Raw genomic sequence first — 17,307 nt, forward strand, 5'->3', positions numbered from 1 at the left:
ATGTACGACCACGCTTAAATTCATTTACCCAGTTATAAACCGTTGCTAAGGCAGGGGCAGATGTGCCATGAACTGAGTCCAATTCATTTTTTGTCTCATATGAAGTTAAACCCTTTAAATGAAAATGTTTGATTACCGCTCTGAACTCGTTTTTTTCCATTCTTCTTAACGAACAATTTTTTTTTTCAATCGGTTATAAAAACACGTAAACTCAGAAGATGTGGACTATGACTGCACCATATATCTAGTCGGGAGTGGTGCTGACTGAAAACAGATGATTTGGAGCGATTCGCGCGCCATCTGTTGGTCATTCTAAGGACTTATTGAACTACCCTCGTACCATCTGTGATGATATAGCAGAATGATTTTAAAAAACAATCACTTGTACCATTAACACCTAGCTACAAATTAGTCATTTTCTTGAATTAAGAGTTCTTATCCTAATCCCTGTAATAGATTAATTGGAAAAGCACCTGACCGGAAATCAGAAGTCTTGTGGTCCGATTCCTAGTGGAGTGACGAAAGAGTGAGGTCTTTTTTTTGAAGAAATAATTTGAATTGGAAAATAGCACTTTTCATCTGGTCTGATTAGGACATAAGGCATGTTCTGTTATTGAAGATTATTATTTTGATAGATATTAGGTAGATCTTCTGCCAGCATGGTTTAGTGGGTAGATCTACTGTCGGTTAGGTAACATCTCTCATGATGTAGCAGATTATTAAAAAAAAAATTACTTGTACCATTAACACCTAGCTACAAATTAGCGTTATTTTCTTCAATTAAAAGTTCCTATTCTGATCCTCCGAATAGCTTAATCAGAAAAGCACCGGACCGGAACACAGAATTTTTGTGGATCGATTCCCAATGGAGCGAAGAAAGAGTAGAGTCTTTTTTACTAGAAATGATGTTATTTTTCATTTAGTCTGATTAAGACGTTAAGCATTTTATGTTATTGAGGATCCTTAACTTGTTAGAAATTGTGTGAATTTTCGTTTTTCTTGGTTTGGATGGTTGATCTACTGTCGGCCAGGTACCATCTCTGCTGATATAGCAGATTAATTAAAAAATTTTATAATTAATTGGAAAGGACCTGACCAGAAATCAGAATTTTTGTGGTTCGATTCCCAATGGAGTGAAAATGGAGTAGGATCCTTTTTTCAAGAAATAATTTTAATTTAAAAATATTATTTTCCACCTAGTCTTATTAAGACGTTAATCATTTTCTGTTATTGAAGATTCTTAACTTGATCGATATTGTGTAGATTTTCTGCCTTTATCGTTTGGAGGCTTGATCGACTGTCGGTAAGGTACCAGCTCTGATGATATAGCAGACTAGATTAAAAAAATAATTACTTATACCATTAACACCTAGCTACAACTTAGCGTTATTTTCTTGAATTAAGCGTTCTTATTCTGATCCCTCTAACAGCCTAATTGGAAAAGCACCTGACTGAAAACAGAAGTTTTTCAAGAAATAATGTTATCTTGAAAATATTATTTTCCATCGAGTCAGATGAGGACGTTAAGCATTTTCTATCATTGAAGATTCTTAACCTGATTGATATTGTGAGGATTTTCTGCCTCTATGGTTTGAAGGCTTGATCTACTGGCTGTAAGGTACCATCTCTGATATAGCAGATTAAGTTAGAAAAATAATTCCTTGTACCATTAACACCTTGCTACAAATCATAGTTATTTTCTTGATTCATGAGTTCTTCTCCTGATGCCTCTAGTATCTTAATTGGAAAAGCACCTGAACGGAAATTTGAAGTTTTGTGGTTCGATTGCCAATAGAGTGAAGAAAGCGTAGGATCTTTTTTTTTAAGAAATAATTTTAATTTGAAAATATTATTTTCCATCTAGTCTCATAAAACGTCAAGCATTTTCTGTTATTCAAGATTCTTCACTTGTTCAATCTTGTGTGAATTTTATGCCTTCATAGTTTGGAGTGTTGATCTACTGTCGGTCACGTACCATCTTTGATAATGTAGTAGATAAATTGAAAAAAAAATTACTTGTACGATCAACACCTAGCTACAAATTAGCGTTATTTTTTTGAACTAAGAGTTCTTATTCTGATCCCTCTAATAGCTTAATTTCATAAGTCTGAATAAGACGTTAAGTATTGTCTGTTATTGAAGAACCTTAACTTGATCGATATTGTGTGGCTTTTCTGTTTTCTTGGTTTGGCGGGCTGTGGGTAAGGTACCATCTCTGATGATATAGAAGAATAATTTAAAAAAATTACTTGTACCATTAACAACTAGCTACGAATTCACGTTATTTTCTTGAATTAAGAGTTCTTATTCTGATACCCCAAATAGCTTAATTAGAAAAGCACTTGACCGGAACACAGAATTTTTATGGTTCGATTCCCAATAGAGTGAAGAAAGGCGAAGGATCTTTTTTTCAAGAAATAATGTTAAATTGAAAATATTATTTTCCATCTCGTCTGATTAAGACATTAAGCATTTTCTGTTATAAAAGATCCTTAACTTGATCGATATTGTGTGGATTTCCCGCCATCATGATTTGGATGGTTGATCTACTGTCGGTAAGGTACCATCTCTGATGATATAACAGATTAATTAAAAAAAGCAATTACTTATACGATAACAACCTAGCTACTAATTAGCATTATTTTCTTGCATTAAAAGTTATCATTCTGAATCCTTTAATAGCTTAATTGGAAAAGCACCTTACCGAAAAGCAGAAGTTTTGTGGTTCGATTCCTAATGGAGTGAAGAAAGAGTAGGATCTTTATGTCAAGACATATTTTTAATTTGAAAATATTATTTTCAATCTAGTCTGATTGAGACGCTAAGCATTTTCTTTTATTGAAGATCCTTAAGTTGATCGATATTGTGTGGATTTTCTGCCTTCATGGTTTGGATGGTTGATCTACTGTCGGTAAGGTACTATCTCTGATGATTTAGCAGATTAATTAAAAAAAAAGAAATTACTTATACGATTACAACCTATCTACAAATTAGCATTATTTTCTGGAATTAAGAGTTCTTATTATAATCCCTCTAACAGCTTAATTGGAAGAGCACCTGACCGAAATTCAGCAGTTTTGTGGTTCAATTCCTAATAGAGTAAATAACGAGGGAGATCTTTTCTTCAAGAAATATTTTTAATTTAAAAATATTATTTACCATCTAGTCTAATTAAGACTTTAAGCATTTTCTGTCATTGAAGATCCTTAACTTGATCAATATTGTGTGGAATATCTGCCTTCATGGTTTGGATGGTTAATCTACTGTCGGTAAGGTACCATCTCTGATGATATAGCAGATTAGTTTGAAAAAATAATTACTTGTACGATTAACACCGATTAAATTAGAATTATTTTCTTGCATTAAGAGTTCTTATTCTGATCCCTCTAATAGCTTAATTAGAAAAGCACCTGATCGGAAATCAGAAGTTGTGTGGTTCGATTCCGAATGGAGTGAAGAAAAAGTAAGATCTTTTTTTCAATGAATAATTTTAATTTGCAAATATTATGTTCCATCTAGTCTGTTTAAGACGTTAAGCATTTTCTGTTATTGAAGATTCTTAACTTGATCGATATAGTATGGATTTTCGGCGTTTATAGTTTAGAGGGTTGATCTACTGTCGGTAAGGTACCATCTCTCATGATATAGCTGATTAATTTGAAAAAATAATTACTGCACCATTAACACCTAGCTACACTTCAGCGTTATTTCCTTGAATTAAGATTTCTTATTCTGATCCCTCTAATAGCTTAATTGGAAAAGCAACTGGCCGGAAATCAAAAGTTTTTGTGGTTCGATTATCAGTGGAGTGAAGAAAGAGTAGGATCTCTTTTTCAAGAAATAATTTTAATTTGAAAATATTATTTTCCATACAGTCTGATTAAGAAACCATTTCTTCGTAGATAAAGTATTTTATAAGATATTTGGAATCATAGATTAAAATGGATCACCGGGCATATTATTAATTGATCTGTATGATTAATTGGTTGATTAATGATATTTAATAAAAAAGTTTTCCTTTTGTATATTAGTTATTTGAATGATACGTCTAAAAGATATTTCCCTCATGAAATCAATATTGTTAGTGTCCTAGATAGTGGGGATTAGGTTTAAGATTCTTACCACAAGGACTCAAGTATGCTCTGGTGATTAGCAACGATCAATTGGTCCATTGAGAATGATAACCGGGATTACTTTTGATTCTACACTTTTTGAATCCTGTGCGATGGAACTAATATTCTATATTGAGGTGTTTCGAGTAATTTTACAAGTCCTTTCGTCTGCATGAAGCAGACGGATCTTCACTATATACCTTTTATGCGTTTTAGTTACTTGGCTTAATTATTTTATTAAATAAATGAGAAATTGTTTGCCAATCCTGAGTTCTTAAATGAAAGAACGTCTAAAGATGATGAACTCTATGAATTTATTTAATGGTGGGCATTATTTATTAGGAGAGTGTGGGTGTGGCCTTAGGTCATTTTTTGAAAATATCCGGCCATAATTCCCACAGTTCACTGAAAAAATTTTAATTTTATGACAGCAAGTCTCATTCTTAATAACTTTTTCTAGTGAACATGTTGTCTCTGATTATTATTATTCTTAATATGAAATAATTTGTGGTTTTGGTCAGTGTGCAAGTCGAACAAGAATGGGTCATCCAGCCCGACCACCATACTTCTTATACTTATCTGGTACGCATATACCGCGGAGCCCAGAAACGATAATTTTGAGTTGCTCAGCTACACGGGATCTGCCGTAATATACACGTACACACACGTGCATATATGTTATATATTTTATTTTCGAGTTGATGGTGTCGAATAATATCGAAATAGGTCAAAAGGCACATTTTAAAATTTAGGTGATTTCAGACCTCACTTCAAGGGGAACCAATTCCAAAATACAGTGAAAACCTTCAATAGCCTTCCCTTCTATAACCCTTCCGAGAATTTACGCCGCGCCGCAGGTAGGTGTAATAGGAGTAGCGTGGGGTGCATTGGACATGCGGTTGTCACTAAGACGAGCATTCACGCGAGAGAAGAACAAAAACGGAACGGGCTATAATAAGTAAGTTCCCACCCACCGTCAGCCCTAAAATCGGCGCTATGGAAGAGTTTCACTGTAATTATCTTTATTCATTAAAATAATTTAGCCTAATACAAATATTCTTCAGAGTATTTTGTGTAATTTTAATTTCTGTTCAATCTTATGTTCTTCATTCTTTATTTTATTTAGTAATTTCGTATCATTCATGTACATTAAATTTATGTTAATTGCTTCAATTTAAATTTCTTTTAGATATGAATCGAATAACTTCTCTTTTAAATAAAGGGTGCATTGTTATGTGTAATTATTGTATATTTTAATACATAATTACATATAGGTTGAAATGTTATCTTCCTATAGAAAACGTAAAAGTAAATAAGTTCAATAAATTTTCCCGTTCATTAATAGGACTCAAAATTCATTTACATTATTAAAATAAATGTTTTAAACTTTTTCGAAATATTTCTTTTGCCCGCAGGGATCTTTGGTCAAGTCAAAGCCAATTAATTTATTAGTAAATGAAAAACTGAATAAAATCGACTGTGGTACAGTCAATGATCGTGGGAAGATAAAAAGGATTGGCCAAGGATCAGCTGTTAATTTAATAACTGATTTCGAAAGTATCCATCCTCACTCAGTAGATGCCAATGAAAAGGATAATAGGACCAAAGAAGAACACACCATTTTTTCTGAAAATGATGAATTCAAACCTTACGAATGGGTTTCTTGGTTTTTGGGACCTTTAATTCAACGAGTACAAGTTTTATCGCCATTATTACTTGAAGAAAAACAAAGGCAGTTAAAACAGACTTTACGGAATCTTGGAATAACAACAATGATAAATGAAACAGCAAAGCAGTTAGACGATGCCGGTGGACTAGTGCATTTTATCAGCCCACATGATTCTGATTTTTATACTAGTCGATTAGAACAAGCTGGATTTTTTGGAGGCAATGGGTGGTTTGCAAATAAAGGAGGTATTCTTGGAGGACCAGGGGCTCTTCTTTCAACAGGAAGTCTCCTGACCGATTACACAACAGCATATAGAAAGTAATTTATAGTATCAGGGGTGCAATCATTTTTTTAAATATAGCTGCAGATTTTATTACCCTACGTGCCTCAAATATATTTCATAGCAAAAAATCTTGTTCTTATATTTTTTGCCTACTGTTCGTAACTTGAAAAGATGAAGCGTATTATAAGAGTATCCGTAAAAATCAACTGCCATCTATGTCAGCAGGTCACTACCAACAAGAAACAACCAAGCAGTGTTATAAAGTTTCTGCGAATAATATTTTCCTGTAAATCAATGGTGGAAAAATGTGAAAATAATTTATTTGTGCATGCTATTATAAAATAAATTCATATATGCGGATCTATGAACGTTAGAATTCCATCGCGTGACTGTTATTTCACGCATATTTTATGCCAAATGCTGGCGCCGCCGTACATTAGGGTAAAATCCTATATTTCGCGGAAAACTAATCTAGAGGGCACAATTCGTCACTGATTTTAATTATCACTTTTAGATCGATGTTTTTTTAAATTTAGAAAAAACTTCGTGCAACATATGTATGTATTATGTATTTATGTGTGTATATATGTATGTATGTATGTATGTATGTATGTATGTATATATGTATGTATGTATGTATGTATGTATGTTTGCCTGTATGTATTGTGACGGGTCATTATAGATTCCGCACAAAAACATAATAAAATAAACATTAAAGGAATACTTATCTCTCAAAATTACTGTGGAAATGAGCTCACAGTAAGGAATCTTTATTTTCCTTCAAGCCAACCTCGGAACTTCTGAGTTAAAACCAATTTATTGTTCCTTATTTTAATTTGTTATAAAAACCCTTATTCCATGTACTGCGGTGGAAATACTTAACTGGTGGTCTACCACCCATAACAACAGGCTGTCAAAATTCTACATCGCCTGAGATGCGAAGTCATGCACTAGGAAGAGGAGGTTTCCCAGTGAATGCGCAGTGGATGTGAGTCCCGCTACGTACAAGAGTACTGGAAAGCACAGGACCAATCAGCATCGGAGACTCGGCGCTCTGACTGAATTCAGCGCACCCCCTTGGAACTGCAGTAAAGAAAACTGCAAATAAGAATTTAATGTAGCGACGGCGCACCACCATGCTGCTGGGAGCGCTCCGACTCACATTAAGGTGAGCGGAGAGGCCTGTCTCAGCTTTCATTCGTTACTTTGAGCTCGAGGCCAGCAAGTCGCCCGAATAAGCGGGAAGAACTTTAAGAGCTAGCGATTAGCAAGGAATTTTTTACTAAAAGGAAAAATGAGAGGAAATATGAGGGGAGGTCGACAGTTGCCAGGTATTGCCCTTTTCACTATCTTTTGTTCTTAATAATAGTAAATTATAATTAACAACATGTACTGAAATGGTAGATACACGCCGTTGAGATTTGTTAGTGGCTGACCTTGGACAAGGTCAGGGTTCGTTTTCTCCTAAAACTAAATTCAGTGTTTTGTTATCTGGATTAATTGGAACTTATGGTTCCAATTTAAATGATGGGGTCTTCCACCCCCTATTAATGATGCGTCGTGATCTTTCACGCGAAACATATTGAAAATTTGAATACACGACCCTCGAGTAAGCCAGTTAATCTAGTACCACTCTATCGGAGCGGTCCGAGCAAAATTTAATTAATCTTTAAATCAGAGTAAATTTTGATAGTTTTTGTGAAAACTATCTAGCGCCCTTCAGGAAAAGTGTTGGACTCATCTACGAGTCCAAAATACATATTAAAATCGATCTAAATGACAAATTAGGCAGAAACCAGTTATAAATGACGCCCATCGTCAAAAGGCGAAAAATAAAATAATCGGAACAAAGAAAACTTCCAATTATCAGGGAAAGTTGTTTTGAGATTTGAGGTAAAGTGTGATAACACAGAATGAGTCATCGCACGGCAATCGAAATGGGGTTAACGAGTGGGTTGTTGACAAACTCGAACCAATTAACTCTCGATAATTAAAATAGAAGGTAAAATTTTAAATACAATCTGGAGTTAAGGGAAAATTTAACTTTAACTAATTTTGAAAGTTAAATTCAATTGTTTATGAAAAATAAATTAAAATGGAGTTGAAAAATAAAATAAATGTTGTAAAGTGAACTTGAAAAATTGATTGTTGGAAACAACTCAATAACAACTAGTAAAATCAATTAATAATAAAAAACAACTAAATTAAAATGGAGTTTTGAAGCAATTACACTATTTTGATTAATTCAAAGCCAGAGAATTTGTAGGTTGAAATTAAATACCAAAAGTAAAAATTTGTTGAAAGCTCCATGGAACAATTAACTAAAAGTAATTGAGTTTCAAAATGAGCTCAATTAATGCTTAACAATGGTATTTCCGGTGCAACTGTTCGGAACGTTTGTCGATGCGGTTATCGATACCGCGGCACAGTGGGCCAGGAGACCTGGTTTCGTGGACGAAAGTCGGAAAACATATAGAAATGTACAACAATGAATTGCAAGGACACTAATATATGGTTTTCGAAGGTGCTGATTCCGAATCTGATGTCAGAATTCCAAAAAACAAAATGGCCGATCCAATATGGCAGAGCCTAATTTCAAAAAATCATTGAATCCACTCAAAAAGTGGTATCCAGGGGTTTTAGAGGGAGCTGAATGCAAATGCGAAGTCAGAATTTAAACAAATGACGGATTCAATATGGCGGACATTCAAAACGAAAAATTATTGGATATACTTGGAAAGTGGTATCTAGGGATCTTTAAGGGCGCTGATTGCGAATCTGATGTCAGAATTTCGGGGAAAAAATTGCTGATCCAATATGGCGGACGATAAATTCAAAAAATTATTGGATTCACTTAAAAAGTGGTATGTAAGGCCTCTCACTACTCGGGGTGCTTGATTTGAGTAAGTCCCTTGCCTCTCACACTTGCAAATGGTTTTCGCTTACAAATTCTGGTATCATATTTACTTGAGGCGCAGCGAGTAAAACTCTGACATTTTCGGAAATGGGCAAAAATTTTTTCTTCTGAAGTCGCGAATGAACACTGATCGCAGAAATGAGTAGCTCGGAAGAATCCATTACTCTATAAAACACATCATATATATTAGCTTGGCGGTCGTTTTTTCTGCTGTGAAATTGTCTGTAATTCTTATAGTCTTGGTTGCGAGCTTCAGAATCTTCTTCGCCAAGCATTCCTACCGGTAACACGCTTGTGCTTATGATTGCGGCTCCGTGAATGAGTATCTTATGTAACGTTGAAGGCATAGGGTACCAGTTGTAGTGAGTTACGTATATTCGGGCAGTAGAATCGCAAAGTTTTCCAAACTCAAGTGGATTTATCGGGAGCTGTTGTGACATAGCGGTTAAAATTGTTTTGAAATTACGAAGTAACTCACAGTCAAGTCCAAGATGTTCTGCAAGTTCATCTGTATTTCCAAAAGCTCGTCGAGCTGTGTTCCCATCGTTCGTAGTACCAGAGCCTTCTGGTTTTGGTTTATCCACTATTAATCCCAACTTTTCCCACAAAATCTCTTGAACCTCTTTTTCCGCTGAGCAAACATTTCTTTTTGAGCAGGAGATCTTACTTGCCAGACCTTGAGAGGAAGCCTGCACGAAATGTGCAAGCAACATTCTAGTATACTGATCCACGCATGTAATGGACTGCGTCCATACATCAACGAATTTACGTCTGGTAGAAATAGGTCCTTCAGCTTATTGTACAGGTCATTGAAGAACTTAGGAGTTGAATGACAGATGGGGCAAGTTTGAATGGATTTTGTCCCTGTTATTATGTTCAGTACTTTGCCGTCTATCAATATTAAGAACAAAGAAAAATGGATTCGAATACTCCGTCTATCATCTAATGCAACTCTATGAGTTTCTAGCTTGTCAATTTGATACTCAATGTTCTTTTTTTGATTCAAAACAATTGCCTCAGTTTCTTTAGTTTGCAGTATCTGAATAGGGCGACCAGAGCTTGGCGATTGAGACGCTCTGTTATTCCAAAGAATAACATTGTTCGCATTGGACAATCTTAAAGGGATGAGAGAATTTACAAACAAGCTTTCATCACTGAGACTCTCATTGTCTTCTGCTGATTTAAAAGATTGCTTGTAAGGTGAATGACCAGTACTACTATCCATACCCCACGAACACATCAACGAAAGATCCATTTCCGTACTACCCAAATTATGCAAATGCTGGATTATGACTTCCCTTTGCGATTCCATAATCCTACTGGAAGTGTGATTCAACAAGACCCGCAGAGTTACCTCTGCTTTTTTCTCCGAAATCGAAATGTTTTCTTCGGGTGGTCTACATTGCATCTTAACTTCTCTAACACAATTATACGACGGCCAAATATCAGCACCACAGTTTTTGCTTTCCAACCGTATGTTTGTGTACACAGATTTAGTTAGGGAATTATCGAGAAGGAAAGTAATAGCTTCATCAACAGTCTTTTTTTATTGAAATTTCCGCTGCCTCCAACAAGTTTCTAACTTTTCTTGGTTGCTCCAAGTTTCCTGAAACCTTCTTGAGAACAGTATACAAATCTTTCTTATCAGTTCGATTTTCTGCATAGCATGAAGCCATTAATAGTTTCTCCGGATCGTGCTTCTATTCAGTACTGATTTTTGCAGATTCCCGCCGCTTTGAGCGATCAGATTTCTCATGAAATTCTAGGCTTAGACGACGCATTGGTAGTGGGGCTGACCCTGACGAGAAATGTTTAGGGGCCGCTCGGAAATTATTTGAATCTCCAGCGACTGACTTAGGGAGGCAAGTTAGCCGGGGGCCTTTAGAGTCACACCTTTTTCCGTCATCTTCCGGGACTACTAGCGTTCATACGTCCGTGACTAGTACGTCCTCCGTGTTCTGTTATACACGGCCTGTGATGACAGTAACCAGTTATACGGAATCGAGCCGATTGGGCTATAGTGGGGTCCGGGACTCCGAATACATTCCTAGATATTACGGAGGCGTACCAATGCCCCCCACTTCTTCTTGTGTGCACTTTGACAACTCAAACTTGTTCTCAATAGTCAATAATGTTCTGAATTCTCGACCTAACCCATATCACACCATTAACAATCCAACTAAGGGATGGGAGGGCATTCCAGTCGCGCCATCTTCAGGATTTGAGCTAATCCGAACTCAAAGCAGTCAGAATACCGTTCAATCCGGTTCAGGGTTAAATCAGACCTATGCGGTCCATAGTACAACCTGTAATGTTGTATGGACATAACCTTGAGTAGGGGCGAACCCTGTGGCGTCTACGCCTTTCGCAGCTGGACCACAGCGATTTAACCCATTCCTTCAGCCGGCCACCATTGAGAGGTCCTACTCCGCCTTACCACCCTATTCGACCATTGTCGCACAGCCCTTTCAGTCAAGAGAGGGTAGGCCCTCTCCCACTTAGTACTCCCAAAATAGGGCCCACTATAGAACAGTTGATATTATTGTCAAGAATTGGGGAGTCACGTTTAATGGGGATAATGATACGAGTGCCGAAAACATTTTAACTTGTTATCAGGGTCGCGACGAAAGGACTGATGATTTTCTAACATGTTTGCAGGGTTTGTTTCTAAAATTTCAAAGGCCGGTTACCATGAAAGAGCAGATGGACCGCGCCCACCGTAATCTGAGACCTGATCTTCAAAGGTCTATTCGCCGCTTCGAATTTTCTGATTATAATCAGTAAACGCTGCTAGCTGTGGAAGTAGAAAGAACGGAAAATTTAGATAAAGGGGAGCGTTTACCCCCCAGTCCGGAAGATTCGTTCTTCCCTGAATTGGCTTATGCCAAAAATACTAAACTCTCTTGATCAGCTGGTAGAAATACCAGTGATTATACATCGAGAGAGACGAACTCCTCTCTTGAGTCCTTGGTAAATGTATTGGCGAAGTTGGTAGACAAATTAGGTCCCAGGGTCTCGTCACAGGATGAGTCTAGCTCGGTTAATGGCGGGAAACCAAAAGTTAGTTTTAATAAACCCAGTCCACTGACCAATAGAGACGAGAATCATGGGGGTACGAGTTCTGCGCAGGCCCCAACTAAGCCTCTTATTAATAGAGGGAGCCGGCTTCCTGGGCGGAGAGTCCGACCAAAGGCCGAACCACCTCGTTACAATTTTGGTGGTTCCGACCATGATTGGAGAAATTGTTAGACAAAATGGAGCAAGTTTTGCCATAATTACGGCAAACATGGCCAGCTCAAGCGAACTTGTGATTCAGTTCATTGTCAGGGAAACCACTAAAGGAGGGTCGTCCCAGGGTCGACGCCACTCCTCTAATAACAAAGCAGACCCTCAGGTTCATCGAGAACGTATCCGGGATCGGTAGGGTTACAGATACTCGGTTTGGGTGGTTATAAGATTGATCGGTTAAGGAAAGGCGCGGTATTGATGGCTAATGGCACTATTGAGTCTGTCATTTGCGAGGCGTGTCTGCCGGATACTTTCGCAGGAACCACCCACCTATTTAAATTCAAAGTCGTACCTGGGCTAACTGATACTTGCGTACTAGGCATTGATTTCGCAGAAAAGTTCGGTTTTGTTTTCAATTTGCGTGATAGGCAGTTGTGGTTTGCTGACGAGCCAATCATAAAATTTGTGTTTGGTCCCACGGACGAGAATGATCTGGATACTTGCAAACGCATTGCATTACTGGAAGAAGCGGAAAAAGTTAGGTAGGACCAGTTTTTGACCATGATATAAAAGCCAAAAACCGATGAATTACCCGCCGCGAAATTTGTCGAACATATGATCGATACACAAGGGAGCCCTCCGATTCATCAGAGAAATCATCGTATGTCACCTAAAGTGTGTGACGCGTTGATCGAGGAAACTAACCGGTTGATTGAGCAGGATTTGATTGAGCCCTCAAATAGTGAGTGGTGCAGCCCGGTGGTATTGGCCTGTAAACCAGACGGTAACTACCGCCTGTGTATTGATGTCGACGCGTTAATAAGGTGTCGAAGAATGATGCGTATCCGATTCCGTTCATGGCGGAAATCTTGGACCGCCTAAATTCCGCTCGATACATCTCAACCGTAGACCTGAACAAGGCTTACCACCAAATCCCTCTAAGTGAAGATAGTAAGCCTATCACGGCTTTTACTATTCCAGGAAAAGAGCTTTATCAATTCAAACGCATGCCCTTTGGTCCTACCGGGGCTCCAGCAACCTTTCAACGGTTGATGGACAAGGTCATCACTCTGGATATGAGACCATACGTATTTGCTTATCTGGATGACGTAATTATCGTAGCTGAAACCTTTGATGAGCACTTGTACAGGTTGGAGCGGACCATTTCACGCTGGAATGAAGCAGGCCTAACGCTCAGCCCAGACAAGTGCAAGTTCTGTCAAACTGATGTCAAATTTCTGGGATTCAAGCTAAACAAAGATGGCTTGTTGGTAGACGATGACAAGGTCCGCCCCATACTTGAATATCCTCGACCCGAAAACGTTAGGCAAGTCAGAAGATTCGTAGGTGCTACGTCGTGGTACGGGCGATTTATCAAGGACTATGCTCGAATCTGTGAGCCACTCACTCGGCTAACCAAGAAAAATGATCATTTTTCTTGGGAGGACGAGCAAGAAGAGGCGTTCCAGACTCTGAGTACGGCCTTGGTAACATCGCCTGTATTGACATACCCTTACTTCAGCCTACCATTTAGCGTTCAAATGGACGCTAGTGACTTTGGTTTGGGCGTGGTTATCACCCAGATCCAGGACAGACAAGAGCGTGTGATTGCATGCGCTAGTCGCGTAATGTCAAAGGCGGAGCGGAACTACTCGACAACCGAGAAAGAGTGCCTGGCCGTGGTATGGGCAATAAGAAAGATTAGGTACGATCTCGAGGGGTATCATTTTTCCATAGTGACCGATCACAGTAGCCTCCGATAGTTGTACAACCTCAAAAATGCAACCGACAGATTGGCGCGCTGGGCATTGGATCTCCTACAATATAGTTTCGAAATTCATCATCGCAAGGGACCGATGCACCAAATGCCGGATGCGCTATCCCGTATGCTCGAGGATGGAGAAATCAACCGTATTGCGGCCATGAAGCCTGTGGCGGATGAGTGGTATGCCAGACGGCGCGAGGCTGCGTTGAAGTCTCCTGGAAAGTACCATGGTTGGAAGGTGGAAAACGGAGAGCTCATGAGATACCGCAACAATCCGCTATTGGAAGACATTATCGACGAAGCTGGACATTTAGGTCGGTATAAGACTTATTATCGTGCCGCACTTCGCTATTATTAGCCTGGCATGTTTAAGGATATCACATTATTTGTTAGAAATTGGCAGACATGCCAGCTCAATAAACCCGAGCAAGCCCAAAGAAGAGGGCTTATGACCCAGAGAATAGTCCAGGAGCCATGGACAGTAGTGACAACCGATGTCATGGGTCCTTTTCCCTGTAGTAAAATGGGATATGAATACCTGTTACTGTTTCAGGACTTATTTTCTAAATGGATAGAGTTGGCACCATTGAAAAAGGCCAATGCGGAAAGCATTATTACGGCTTTCTTAGACTTCGTAGTCACCAGGTGGGGAACACCTAAGGTGCTACATTCGGACAGCGGTACCGAGTTTATTAATAATGTGGTAAATGACCTGGCGTCGGAGTTCGGCATACACCGATCGTTCACACCCTCACACCACGCGCAGACTAACCCGGTGGAGAGAACCAATAGAATTCTTAAGACCATGATAAGAACGTTTATTGGGTAGGATCACCGAAAATGGGATGTTCACTTGAACGAGTTTCGATTCGCCAAAAACACGGCCCTACATAGTATCAATCGAGTTACCCCCGCGTTTCTCAATTCGGGGCGGGCGGGAGCCCCGTCCGCGAAAAACTATTCGCAGTTTAAGGGAGGGGGAGGCTGAGTTTCCAGCATCCGATCTTCGGTTTTGTACAACTCAGGTGGCACGATTGGAGCACTTGAGGGAGCTAATAAAAAAGTTCCAAGATCAGGCCTTTGTGAGACAGGCGAAATATTACCAACGATTGCATCGAGACCAACAATTCAAGGTGGGTGACAAGGTCAGGAAGCCTAATCAAGTCTGGTCAAAGAAAGCAACTCATGTGGCGGCCAAATTGGCCCCGAAGTTCGTAGGCCCTTTTGTTGTGGTCAAGGTGATCTCACCCAATATCTACAAACTAGCATCGCCAGAAGGGAGGTTGGCGGGGCGGTATCATGCATCCCACCTCCAGAAATAGGCAGAGGAGGAGGAGCATGAATTAACGGATACGGAGGAGTTAGTCCAACTGGACCGGATGTTGTTGGAAATATGCGATTCTGACGGTGAATAAGAACATTTGGAAAATGAATCAGTTGCCCTGGGGAATTCGGAAAGAAATTTTGATTGGGGTCTTAGTAATATTAATGCTCATTCAGACTCAGACGAGTTTAACTGCGGAATGCTTCGTACTCGTTCGTACTCTAGATAAGGGTCGCAAATTATGAAGCCGCGGAATGATTAGAAAAATGCAGTTCTTATTTGGAGGACAGCCCGGAAAAACAGGAGGGAGACGTTGGAGGTGCCGGGGCCTCCACCCCAACGCAGGGAAGGCGCAGACTGCCGTCCGTGTGGTCCTCGAAGCAATTATTCGGGTACTTTGGTATGATACGTTAAATAAGGTTCAACATGTTTTTTTATTATTTGTTATTTACACACCGGTAAATGATGGTGTGTTGAACCCGAGGCTGGCAATTGACCAGTTTCAACATGAATTTTTTTAAAAATTTTGTTTGGAAAGACACAAGAGTGAAGGGCCTGCCTGGTACTCGATCCAGTGGTCTCTCTCCCCCCTGGAACTGCAATAATGAAACGCGACCAGCGTCAAATAAGAATTTCATGTAGCGACGGCGCGCCACCATGCTGCTGGGAGGCCAACTGGCGGCTGTCGCGCTCCCTTTCGGTCCCTGTCACTCCAACAATCTTAGTATAATCTTAAAATACTAGGGGGGCTCCGACTCACGTTGAGGTGAGCGGAGAGGCCTGTCTCAGCTTTCATTCGTTACTCTGAGCTCGAGGCCAGCAAGTCGCCCGAATAAGTGGGAAGAACTTTAAGAGTTAGCGATTAGCAAGGAATTTTTTACTAAAAGGAAAAATGAGTGGAAATATGAGGGGAGGTCGACAGTTGCCAGGTAGGCCCTTTTCACTATCTTTTGTTTTCAATAAGAGTAAATTGTAATTAACGACGTATACTGAAATGGTAGGAACACGCCGTTGAGATTTGTTAGTGGCTGACCTTGGACAATGTCAGGGTTCGTTTTCTTCTAAAATTAAATTCAGTGTTTGTTATCTGGATTAATTGGAACTTATAGTTCCAATTTAAATGATGGGGTCTTCCATCCCCTATTAATGATGCGTCGTGATCTTTCACGCGAAACATATTGAAAATTCGAATACACGGGCCTCGAGTAAGCCAACTAATCTAGTACCAATTTTGGGAACACGGGTTCCTCCTTGTAAAGTTTGACTCCGGCAGGTTATTACTATTAAAAAATCTAAAAATTATATAAAATGAAGTGTTCGTTGATCTTATGCCCTAACCCCTCTTTCATGCGTCACTCCGTACTCACTCCACTCTATCGAAGCCTATCTTTCTCTCATGTGCACCTCTCTAAAACATGTGCCCATGACTCCAGTTCGAATCCATGTACTCTACATAGATTCTCCTCTGTATCCATCCAATATCTACAAGCCCTCACTCCATACTTCAACGCTTCGTTCTTCATACTACCTTCTCCTGTAGCCTTGTTTCTTTTTAATCTATTTATTGCAGCATCTCTTTCTGTTTTTTACCTATTTCATCCCTTAACTTCTCAATCGATCCTTTCCATCTTTCTATTAATGAGTCTACTCCCTCCTCTTTTATAAACCCAATCTGTTCCTTTCCCATTTTTTTTAAACTCTTTCAGTTTATCTACTTCCCCGGCTCCCATTTTCTTTTTCCTTTGTCCTCCTCTTTCCTTTCTCCAACTGCCTCGCTTCTGGCCATCACTTATTCACCTCTTATTTCTAGTAACCTCCTCCCCTCCCTGTCTATCTCTCTACGTCTGAAAATCCTTACATACACTTCCGTTTCTCCATCCCATGTCCCTCCCCGTTGTTCGCCAGTCCATGCATTTAAATCACCGCCAATTAAAACTACCTCTTCTTTATTTTCCTCCATCCACGTCTTGATTACTCTTTAACCTTCTTCTTCCCCTCTTGTTATATAT

General features: G+C 39.1%; 1 protein-coding gene across 1 annotated transcript in view; it reads left to right on the forward strand.

The window, feature by feature from the left end:
• Positions 1-6,535, forward strand: part of LOC117171162 — a 14,974-nt gene extending 8,439 nt beyond the window's left edge. Inside the window, exon 2 of the mRNA XM_033358218.1 lies at positions 5,528-6,535. Within this exon, the coding sequence (XP_033214109.1) occupies positions 5,528-6,103 (576 nt within the window). The 3' untranslated portion in view covers positions 6,104-6,535. The remainder of the gene's footprint in view (positions 1-5,527) is intronic.
• The last annotated feature ends 10,772 nt before the right edge of the window (positions 6,536-17,307 follow it).

Source organism: Belonocnema kinseyi, chromosome 4 (assembly GCF_010883055.1).
Source record: "Belonocnema kinseyi isolate 2016_QV_RU_SX_M_011 chromosome 4, B_treatae_v1, whole genome shotgun sequence".
In the NCBI taxonomy this organism is placed as follows: domain Eukaryota; kingdom Metazoa; phylum Arthropoda; class Insecta; order Hymenoptera; family Cynipidae; genus Belonocnema; species Belonocnema kinseyi.